Source organism: Otolemur garnettii, unplaced genomic scaffold (genome assembly GCF_000181295.1).
Source record: "Otolemur garnettii isolate 467f Iridium unplaced genomic scaffold, OtoGar3 scaffold00016, whole genome shotgun sequence".
Classification (NCBI taxonomy): domain Eukaryota; kingdom Metazoa; phylum Chordata; class Mammalia; order Primates; family Galagidae; genus Otolemur; species Otolemur garnettii.
In genome coordinates, this window is record NW_003852411.1 from 13,649,419 (window position 1) to 13,661,933 (window position 12,515).

At 35.6% G+C, this 12,515-nt stretch overlaps 1 protein-coding gene across 4 annotated transcripts in view; it reads right to left on the reverse strand.

Annotated features, from left to right (window-relative positions):
• Window positions 1–12,515, reverse strand: part of CEP350 (centrosomal protein 350) — a 187,037-nt gene that overhangs the window by 28,578 nt on the left and 145,944 nt on the right. For all 4 annotated transcript variants that reach the window (XM_023510752.1, XM_023510754.1, XM_023510753.1 and 1 more), the window contains 2 exons: window positions 7,000–7,144; window positions 527–687 (listed from right to left, as the gene is read on the reverse strand). In XM_023510752.1, the coding sequence (XP_023366520.1) occupies window positions 527–687; window positions 7,000–7,144 (306 nt within the window). The remainder of the gene's footprint in view (window positions 1–526; window positions 688–6,999; window positions 7,145–12,515) is intronic.

Below are 12,515 nucleotides of genomic sequence, written 5' to 3' on the forward strand. Positions count from 1 at the left end.
AAAGCAGTAAAAGATCCCAAAGCAAGAATTACTTATCGAACAATTCAGGTCTCTGCTTAAGTGAGAGAGATACCAATCTTTCTTTTCTAGACTTACTCTTTCTTATTTAGAAAACTTATCTTAATACTTTATTTTAATATTTATTTATTGGTTAGAGATCAGGTCTCACTACATTATTTAGGCTGGAGTATAGTGGCTATTCATAGAACACTGCAGTCTCAAACTTCTGGGCTCAAACGATCCTCCTGCCTTACCCTTCTGAGTAGCTGGACTACAGGTGCAAGTCACCATGCCTGATCAATTTCAATATTTATTTTAATATTTAAATTTAATATTTCATTTAATGATTTAAGGAAGAATTTGCTTAGAAATCCTCAGATTGTTTTTTAAGAGTTAGGATAAAATGTGGCACCACATTACTAATGAAAAATCCTAATTCATTACTTTATTAACAACATTAAAAACATTTTAGGCTTCACATATACATTAACCTGGATATTAACCCCCCTTTCTTCCTATGTCTAACCTCTAACTGTTTGATCAGACTGGCTTCTTGGGCTTTCAGTCTTTCCTTTTGTCTTTTTTTCTGTTCCTTTTTCAACTGGTCCACAACTGATTTCCTTTTCCGTAGCTCATCCTTCAGAGCTCTGATCCTACCTTCAATGTCACTCTGGTCTGATGTAGTTTCTGAAAGAGATACAGAATATTTTACTTAATTTTAACTTAAGAATAGTTAGCCCAGTAACTATTAACGAAAAGCTGCAATGTAATATAAAGTCAATCTAATAATTAAGAGTAAGAAATTTGAGCTGCTAAAAAAAATTGTAGTCAACTACAACCCTACTTTCCCATAAATTCCTCTTTTTTTTTTTCTTTTCACTTTTTTTTGGAGACAAGGTCTTGTTTTGTTGCCCCAGGTAGAGTGCAGTAGCATCATCATAGTTCACTGCACCCTCAAATTCCTGAGCTCAAGCAACCCTCCTGCTTCCACCTCCCAAGTAGCTGGGACTACAGATATGCACAATGATGCCAAACTAATTTTTCTACATTTTGTAGAGACAGGGTCTCATTCTTGCTCACTGATCTCAAGCAATCCTCCAGCCTCACCCTCCTAAAGCGCTAGGATTGCAGATGTGAACCACCATGAATTGGGAGTTATTTTCATTTTCTACTTGTACTATTTGAAATTATAAATAAATCTCAGGTATGTCATCTTGGTAAGATAAGCAGTTAGAAGTTGTTATCTTTCCCTTTAGTTATTAATATATAGCTTAACAGTTTTTAAGTCATATTAAAATCAAACTAGAGTGTCACTTTTTCAAATTACTGTGAGTCATTAACTAATGATTTAAGACTACATTAAAAAAAGGGAAATTAGGGCCAGGCACAGTGGCTCAAACCTGGAATCCTAGCACTCTGGGAGGCTGAGGCAGGTGAATTGCCTGAGCTCACAGGTTCAAGACTAGCCTAAGCAAGAGCGAGACCCCATCTCTTAAAAAAAGCCAGGTGTTGTAGCAAGCACCTATAGTCCCAGCTACTTGGGAGGTTGAGGCAAGAGAATCACTTGAGCCCAAGAGTTGGAGGTTTCTGTGAACTGTGACGCCAAAGCACTCTACAGAGGGTGACAGAGTGAGACTCTGTCTCAAAAAACAAAAAAAGGGGGAAAGTAAAAAATATATATTCTATAGCAATCTTTCTTTGAAAGCTCTTAAAATATTTAGTATAAATGAAATGAAGCTCATTAAATTTGACAAGATATTTAGTCATAGCAACATTATGAAAAAGATACTTCATTATATTAAGTGTCAGATATATGCTATGAAAATAAACAGGTACTATTTAAAGACACTATTTATTTCACTACACACACAAACTACATAGCATACAAATTACTGTTCCTTACGCTGCCTTGAACCACACAGTGGTGTCATTTCCATGTGCTAATGTATGGAACATTTAAAAACCTTATAACAAAAATACTATTGTATAGAAATCAGATGTACACAGTGACATTATATCTTAAGTCACGTTTTTATCAGGTACTTCTGATTAAATTGCAAAAGAACTAGTTTTGGAACTTATTTAAGTGCAAAGACGTTATAGTCTTTTTTTAATAGGGTGGTACAAATATCTGGATTAGAAATAATGAAATCTTCATTGGGTGTTGAGGCAAATTAAAAAGAAGAAATAATGATATCTGAGTCCCTATTACTTCTATCACACTAAATTAAGAAGTACCAGGAAAGTTACACCCATCTTAGTGGGCAAAGCTCACTAATTATTAATTAACACTTTGTTTTTCCTTTTTTTTTGAGACAGGGTTTCACTGTTGCCCATGCCAGTGTCCAGTGGCACAGTCATACTCATTGCAAGCTCAAACTCTTGGGCTCAAGGGATCCTCCTGCGTCAGCCTCCCAAGTAGCTAGGAGTACTGGTGCACAGCACCATGCCTGGCTAATTTTCCTATTTTTCTTTCCTGTAGAGATGAAGTCTGGCTATGTTGCTTAGGCTGATCTTGAACTCTTGGTCTCAAGCTATTCCCCTGCCTTGGTCTCCCAAAATGGTTGGATTATAGTTGCAAGTTAACTTGCCCAACCCAATACTCTCATAATGTATACATATATGTATGTGTGTGTATTTATGTGTGTGTGTGTGTGTGTGTGTATATATATAAAAAGATAGGGGATCAACTTAAGTGTCCATCAATGGATGAATGGATAAAGAAAATGTGGGGGGGATGTGTATGTGTGTATTTAGCATATGCACACACTAATTACACAATGGAGTATTATTCAGCCTTAAAAAAGAAGGAAATCCTGCCATTTGCAACAATATGGATAAACTTGGAGGGCATTATGTTAAGTGAAATAAACTAGACATAGAAAGGCAAATGATCTCCATTATATGCATAACTTAAAGGTTACCTTCATGGAAACAGTGAGTAGAACGGTGATTACCAAGGGCTGGGAGTTGGGTGACTGGGGAATTGTTACAAGGATAGAAAATTTCAGTTAGATAGAAGGAGTAAGTTCAAGAGATCTATTGTACAACAAGGTGACTAGAGTTAATGACAATGTACTGTATTCTTAAAAATTGCTGAGAGAGATTTTAAGTGTCCTTACCACACTTACTAATACCTTACAATAACTACGTGAGGTAATTAGCTAGATTTAGCCATTCCACAGTGTATACAATTTTCAGATCAAGTTGCACATGATAAATATATAAAATTGTTGTAAAAAATAATTTAAAAAATAATTAAATGGTGGTAGGAATATAAAATGTAGCCATTTATTTATTTATTTGGAGACACAATATCACTCTGTTGTGTTGGATAGAGGGCCGTGGCATGACCATAGCTCACTGCATCTTCAAACCCCTGGATTCAAGTGGTCCTCCTGCCTCAGCCTCCAAAGTAGCTGGGACCACAGGTATGTGCTCCCACACCTGGCTAATTTTCCTATTTTTAGTAGAGACAAAGTCTGACTCTTGCTCAGGCTGGTCTCAAACTCCTGAGCTCAAGCAATCTTTCTGCTTTGTTCTCTCAGAGCAAAGCTCACAGGCCTGAACCAACACGACTGGCCTTATGCAGACTAATGTTAGGCAGAATATTTTTTCGTTTAAAACTTAAAAGGGTGATGGGAGGAAAACAACTGCATTATCTCCCTTATGCTTTCTTTTAATTTTGAAGAAAATAATCAATTGGGTTTAGGGTTAGAAAGTTCTGAACACCTGGTGCTGGCTTTATACTGATTCAACTGATGATAATAACTGGAAGCAGGGATAAAGCCTGAGCTAAAAATGATAATCTTTCCAAAAAGTATAAGCCCATAACCTTGGATCCTCTAAAACTGTGTACTCTTTGGCTTGAAAAGATTTATGTGCCTCTAAAACTTGACATGTTACTTTGACAAAATTTTGTAGGAGAATACTACACTCCCACAGACTTAGTTTCAACTTTGCCCCCAAAATGATTATTTTAAAAACTATATATGAGGTTGGACAATTAAGTTCAAGAAATTATCCTAGAAAAAGTGCTACATACTTCACTGCTGAATATCACTATGGTCACCAGATGGTCAAAGGAAGTACTTCAAAAGTGACCATAGTGATGATATTCAGCAATGAGGTATGTAGCACTTTCTCTTTCTTTTCTTTTCTTTTCTTTCTTTTTTTTTTTTTTTTTTTGCAGTTTTTGGCTGGGACTGGGTTTGAACCCACCACCTCCACCATATGGGGCCAGCGCCCTACTCCTTTGAGCCACAGGCACCGCCCTGTAGCACTTTTTCTAGAAGGAGTTTGTGAATTTAATCATCTGACCTTGTATGCCAGCAGTTGATTTTCTAATTAAAACATATCTTTACTATCTATGGTTACGAAAATGTGATAGCAGTTGATGAAAAACTTGGGAGTTTTTAGAGAAAGACTTTGGGAGATGTTTATATGTTTAAGTACTGAAGAAACTAAAGGTAAACAAATGAAAGGCAATTAGAAACTAATAGAAGCCTAGGAAAGTAAATGGAAATACAGATGTATCTGCCTAAATCTAGTATTACTGCATAATATTTATCATGAATACTATCTGAAACAATTGCTGTTATTTTTCTTTTCACCCAAGCAACTCTCTAGATAAATGTATTATTTTTATGGGATTCTCTCCTGCAGGGTTTTTTGGGAGGTGGAGATGGGACGTGTCAGGCAAATGGCACATTAGTTTGTTTAAACACGCCAAGAGAAAATAACCTGATGGACAGAATAACTTGAATGGAAAAGTTAAGTTTCTAATTATTTGACATATACTGATTATATTAATTTAATTAATAACAAACTCTCCATCACTAAGTAAAGGTATTACATAACTCTACTACATTCAAATTTACCACTTTGCACGAATACTATGTATAATTACGTCATCATGAACAGGTAGAAGGACTCGACAGTTCAGAAATCTCAGAGCTACTTTTCTAAAACCATTTATTCTTACTTGAGTTTGAGTGAATTTTACCAAGAGCTACTTTTCTAAAACCATTTATTCTTACTTGAGTTTGAGTGAATTTTACCAATAAAGTATCTTAAAATGTTATTAATCTTTGGTGTATAACTTATGCAAGGAAGTTAAGACATTATTCCATTGCTACAGATGAAAAAAGATAACCCAGTATGGGAAAGAAACTTGAATAAAAAGTCACCAGTAAGTAAGAGATCCAAGAGAAGAACCCATGTTTCCAATTATCAAGTTTGTCTACTGACATGTTATTCTGTGGGCAGTAACTTTTCACCAAAATACATATAAGCAAATATATAAAAATATTCCACAAGTTGAAGACAACATTTTTCAAAGTTAAATTGACTTTGCACAATATTTCTATTTTTAAGAATCTACTCCCTACTGAAATATTCAACAAGAATTTTTATCATTCATATATATACACAGACATGGTCGTGTGCTATATACACAATTCAGGCAGTGATGGACTGCATATATAACAGTGGGTCCTGTAAGATTACGAAAGCATATATATTTAGCACTGTGGTACAACTGCCTACAATATTCAGGATAGTAACATACTGTACAGGTTTACAGCCTAGGAGCATTAAGCTATACCATATAGTCTAGGTATGTAGTAGGATGGTTTATGTAGGTACACTCTACATATTTGCAATTATGGAAAACCCAAGAAAATCTAAATAATCATCACTAGGAAAATAGCTAAATAAATTATGGAACACGTATCCTTTGAAATATTATGTAGAAGGATCTATAAATATGGGTGTGGGAAAATCCCATAATTTACTATTATCTGACAAATGGAAAACAAAATCACAGAACCAAAAGAGAAGAATATTTTTCACTTTTCCTTTACTAAATGTCTTCTCTCAAAAGAAATTAAAATGAGCTCAAAAAGCAATATTCTCAATACGGCAACACTCAATACAGTAATAATCTTCTTCACTATCTTACATAAACCAAGTGCTGTCTACATATGCTTCCCAAGGTCGAACCCATTGAAGCCTTTTAGAGTAGAGGCTGTTCACATTTCATAATCTACATATTACAGAGATTATAACAGGATGGAGGCAAAAGAAAAATAGACCATATTGCCCACTGCCATTTGCAGTACATTACTTCTCTACCTTTCCTCCTTTGAGACTTGGGTCACCATCTCTGGAGACTTCTACCACTAACTCTCCCCACAGTTTTCATTAATTTATTCAAAAAACATTTAAAAAATATATACCATATGCAATGTAAAGTGCCCGCTATGTCCTGGTGCTATAATTGTGAAAACACTGACCCTCCTCTTCAGGAGTTTACAGTCTAATAGGGGAGACCTGCTAGGCAAAGTATATTATAATTTGTGCTCAACAAATTGAAGTACAGAGAGGAACAATGTACTTGGAAACATATAGGAAGTGACTGATATATAGAAAAATATTCAACAAATATATGATAAATGAATGTCCACTGACTGGGTGCAGTGGCTCATGCCTGTAATCCCAGCACTCCAGGAGACAAGGCAGGAGGGTAGCTTAAGCTCAGGAGTTCAAGACAAGCCTGAGCAAGACCAAGAGCAAGAATCCATTTCTACTAAAAATAGAAAAAAATTAGCCAGGTGTGGTGGCATGCATCTGTGATCCCAGCTACTTGGGAGGCTGAGGCAGAAGGAGTGCTTGAGCCCAGCAGTTTGAGGTTGCTGTTAGCTATGATCATGCCACTCTACTCTAGCCTGGGTGACAAGAGTGACATTCTGTCTCAAAAAAATCAAAACAAACAACCCCCCCCAACCCAGAACCTCCATTAATATATGACAATATAACAGTTTGTCATACTTTGTGAAATTAAGGATATAATTATCAATGAAAACAATGAATTATATGATTTGATTTTTGAAAGCCTTTACGAATGCAACAAAAGATAACAGACTACTAGCACATGGTTAGACAAAGAGGAATTCAAATACAGTGGAAAGAAAACAAACTCCTCATTATTAGTCTTACCTGATTGTGTCATAGATAATGACTCATCTGACCAACTATTACAGTGTTGATGAGACTTGAAAGGCAGATGACATTGTCCTGCAGTCCTACGACTTCCTTTGCTAGACTCTTGCTTTGACACAGATGTGCAGCTTTTGGGAGGTGACTGTTTAAACAGAAAATCAAATGGGAACCATTTTGTGACATAGTTGTAAAATTCTATTTAAAATCTGAGATACTACCCAATTAAAGATAATAGTTAAAGAATTTTAAATAACTTTAGGACATAAATGAAATAAGTTTACTAATACATGGGTCACTATGAAAGTTTTGAGACAAATTGTGTTATGGTCCATTATTTCATTTCCAAAAATATAGTTGATAGTGTCCTTTTTGATTCACCCATGCAAGTTTCAGCTTGCTTGGCTTATTGGTATTGCTGGGGGGGCTTATTTCTGTCATGTGGATTTTGTATTTTTTTATTTTTATTTTCTTTTTGAGACGGAGTCTCACTATGTAGCCCTGGATACAGTGCTGTGGCATCATAGCTCACAGCAACCTCAAACTCTTGGGCTTAAGTGATTATCTTACCTCAGCCTCCCAAGTAGCTGGGATTACAGGTGCCCGCCACAACCCCTGGCTATTTTTGTTGTTGTTGTTGTCATTGTTGTTTAGCAGGCCTAGGTCAGGTTCGAACCCACCAGCCCCGGTGTATTATATGGCCAGTATCTGGTGCCGAGCCGGATTTTAGATTTCTTGAGTTTTGTGTATCTCAAAACTTTCACAATGACCCACGTATATAAAGGATATGTGTGTGTGTGCATACATATATACATATATATATACTTTTTTTTTTTTTTGAGATAGAGTCTCACTTTGTTGCCCTCAGTTGAGTGCTGTGGGGTCATAGCTCACTGCAACCTCAAACTCTTAGGCTCAAGTGATTCTCTTGCCTCAGCCTTCCAAGTAGCTGGGACTACAGGCTTTTGCAACAACACCCAGCTGTTTTTAGCGACAAGATCTTGCTCTGGCTCAGGCTGGTTTCAAACCTGTGAGCTCAGGCAATCCACCTGCCTCGGCCTCCCAGAGTGCTAGGATTACAGGTGTGAGCCACTGAGCGCCTGGCCCAATATGTATATTTTTTAAAGACAAAGGGGGAAAAGTTATAAAAGAACATGCTTTTTAAAAGGTTTATAATAAATTAGAAGTGGCTATTGTGTCAGTGACATTTGCTCCCCCATTCTTTTAATTTACAAATGCTAAATATGTACTACTTTCCTAGAAGGAAGGGAGACAGGAAGAGGGGGGAAGAAGAAAAGAGAGCAAAGGAGACTACACAGAAGAGATTATTACAAAAGACAAAATTTCTACCCTGATATCAAGTGGAAGTGAGAATGCTTGATTTGATTCCTAGCGACTATCGCTTCTGATTTTTGTCAAGTTTTCTAGCCTGCTGATCTTTAGAGCAGGAATTAGAACAGTACATATTCTATAGAACTATTGGGAAGATTAAATGAGATAATCCATGTGAAGCATTTAATATACTATCTATAATTGTTAAGTGAACACTCAATAAATATTTTATTGCAAATATTATAAAACCACTTTAAGACATTAGTTTGGCTATCCTAGATATATTTTTTTATGAGAAGAAAACCTAAGTTTTAGTATTCAGTTTGTGACTATCCTAAACCTGAATGATGATACTAGGTAGAATCTAATCAATTTGTAAGACTTAATAAACTATAAGATTGTGTCAGAATGCACAGTTTGGGCTTGGCACCCGTAGCACAGTGGTTACGGTGCTGGCCACGTACACCATGGGTGGCAGGTTTGAATCTGCCCTGGGCCACAACTGCAACAACAAATAAAAATAGCCAGGTGTTGTGGCGGGTGCCTGTAGTCCCAGCTGCTTGGGAGGCTGAGGCAGGAGAATCGCTTGAGCCCAAGAGTTTGAGGTTGCTGTGAATTGTGACACTACGGCATTCTACTGAGGGTGATACAGCGAAACTCTGTCTCCAAAAAAAGAAAGGCACATTTTGGTTGTATATTCCTAGAAGGTAGCAATTTATATAACAGTAAGTGTAATAGTAGATAATGCTGTAAGTAAATTATCTATATAGATCTAGTTTTATCTATGGCAAATAAGAAATCACTAACATGGTCATTTAATTATAAGATTTTTGTAATCTAAAAACATTGATTTCAAGTAGATGCACAAGAGCTTCAGGGCATTTTCAACATAATATGGAACGGGCTCTTTACTGAACCAAAAATGTATTTCTTCTAAATCTAAGTGCTGTAACACACTTGAATCTGATCAACTTTTTTCAATAGGGGAAATGTAGTTAGTTCTTCACTTCCCCTGAAATGAAGACTTTAACAAAGCATATTCCATTCTGAATTTAGGCAGATTTTTTTTTAAAAACGATGTCTGTGTTCTAAATATTTAATATTGTTATGCTAATTCTAATATTAATATACTTAACATGCAGGTAGTCCTGAGGTTACAGACAAGATAACATTTCTGAGAATGTCTTTAGGTTGGATTTGTATGTAACTCAAAAAAAAACCCTGACGAACAAGGAATATGCAGTAACAATAATACTATAATGGCCAATATGTGGTAGTAATGATACAGTGTAATACTGTAATAATACGTGTATTGTAATAAGTTACAGAAACTACTGCCCTCTTTCTTTAAATTAAAACCAACAGAACATAAAAACAAACTCAAAAAAAGTTTAGATAGGAAATGGGAGAAATTTCAAAAAAGAACATAAAGGTTAACCCCTAATGTTTCATCAATGCTAGGCTAACAGAAATACTATGCTTATATTGATCTTCTAAACAAATCAATAACTTTTCCACTTCAGTAAGTAATTCACTTTACTACTTAGTAATAATTGATGCTTTCTTCAGTGGACTGCCATACACATGTTCTGTTTTCTCACTTTCTCCTTTATAATTGTTCTGATAGTGGAGTGACTGAAGCTTAATGCTTTCCCAATGAATGAAAGTGCCTGGCCTTTCTCTGAACACTTAATGATTTCTATTTTTGTTTCCAATATAATCATTTTCCTTTTCGCTGCAGGCTCACCTGGACTTGCAGTGGACTTTTGTGTCAGAGGCATAGTCATCAGGGTAAACACAGACTCACCAGATCAAATAGTTAAGATGAAAGTGATGCTGTGTGTTAAGCGACTTACAATGAGATTAGCTGCCAATGTAAAGGTGCTGCACCAACAAATTGTTTATACCACGCAGGTTTGTTTACATGCATGGAAGAAACTAGTTCCCAAATTATTAATTTAATAATTTAATTACAAATGGTGATTCCATAAGTAGAATCCTAAGTATGGAATGCCATTAAGTTGGTCATCCATAGCCCAGGGAATGCATGTACTTTATAAAATCAAGTTTAAAAAAGTTAAGTTTCTACCTTGGGTTTTTACCAGTTAAGTTTTTTTCTATGATGTACAGAATTAAGAACAATGTAAAAAAAATTCTTCTTATTCTAATTATGACCATTATTCTAATTTAGAATCATTAACCATTTCACACCTGCCTTAAAGAAATGAAACCATTACTTTTATTCTGTAAGTTATACAGTTATTAACTAAATTATAGTAAAGGTACTGTGGTATGTTTTAAGATCTTATTTCTGCTACATGATGAAACACAAATTTCAAAAATAATTTGTGTTGTTTCTATAAATCATTAAAGACTTTAGAAGTTCCTATCTCTTCAATATTAATAGACTCGAAGCATATAATTTTATAACTGCCACTAAAGCTATAATGTACACATTTATAAATCAATGGAAAGTTTTCTCCCTATTGAAATATTCTATCTTGTATGCTACAAGTACGGATGATAATAGTACAAATAACTGCTAATAATATACATTTCAGAAGGCTGTGTTGACCAGTTTGATGGAAGTATTTCAGACTGCATATGAAAACCCCACACTGTACCCCAGAAGTGCATTAATGTACATAGTTACCATTCAATAAAAAAAAAAAAAAGCATATGTAAAGACGTATGAACAAAAAATATATACATTTCAGACAATTTTTTTCTAAAGAATTCTTTTTATACAATATTTAATTTTATTTTTTGAGTTTTTTCTTTATTTTTTCCAATTAATATAAGGGTAAAATTTTTAGGTTAAATTGTTCTCACTTCCAGGGTAAAGTTCCATTTGTAGAAGAGCCCCTTACCTGGGGGTGTGTTATACACCCTCACCATGTGCACATTAGGTGAGATCCCGCCTCATGACCTCACTCCTTCTGCCATGTCCTCTGCCCTCCCCACCCTCCTGTTCCCCTCTACCACTGAACTGGAGTATATTAGTGTTTTATTGTTATTATGAGCATGTAATTGTCTACATATTGATTTCCTATTAGTATGAAGTACATTGGATAGTTTTCCATTCTTGTGATACTTTACTAAGAAGAATGTATTTCAACTCTATCCAGGTAAGTGCAAAAGATGTAAAGTCTCCATCTTTTTTAATGGTTGCATAATATTTCACGGTATACGTAAACCACAGTTTGTTGATCCATTCATGGGTCGATGGGCACTTGGGCTTCTTCCATGACTTGGCAATTATGAATTGAGCTGTAATAAACATCCTAGTGCAAATGTCTCTGTGGTTGAATGATTTTTTTTCTTCTGGGTAGATACCCAGTAATGGGATTGCAGAGAAATGGAATGTCTATTTTAGATCTTTGAGGATCACCCATATGTCTCTCCAAAAAGGCTTAATGAGTTTTCAATCCTACTAGCAGTGTAGAAGTGTTCCCTTCTCTCTACATCCACACCAGCATCTGCTGTTTTGGGACTTTGTGATGTGGGCTAATCTTGCTGGGGTTAGGTGATAGCTTAGAGTGATTTTGATTTGCATTTCTCTGTAGATTCTAGTTATCAGGCCTTTATCAGATCCATAACATGCAAAAATCTCCCATCCTAAAGGCTCATCTATTTAGTTTGTGGTACCCTTTGCTGTGCAAAAGCTTTTTACCTTGATCAAATCCTAGTTATTTATTTTTAGTGCTGCTGCAATTGCTGGGGGTTGTGGGGGGTTCCTCATAATGATTTGTCCCAGGCCAATATCTTCAAGTGTTTTTCTCACACTCTCTTTTAGAATTATTATTGTTTCATGTCTTAAATTTAAACCTTCTATCCAATGAGAATCAATTTTTGTCAATGGTGAGAGGTGCAGGTTCAGTTTCAGTTTTCTACATATGGGTAACCAGCTCTCCCAGCACCATTGGTAATAAGGGTTCCCCCCCCCCCCCCCGCCCATTGCATGTTTTGTTAGGCTTATGGAAGATTAAATGATGATGTATGGCTTGGTTCATCTCTAGATTCTCTATCCTATTCCATAGATATAAGTGTCTATTTCTGTGTCAGCACCAGGCTGTTTGATCACTAAAGTCTTGTAATATAACCTGATATCTGACAATGTGATACCTCCAGATTTGTTTTTATTTCTAAAACTGTATTTGCTATTCAGGGTTTTTTCTGGTTCT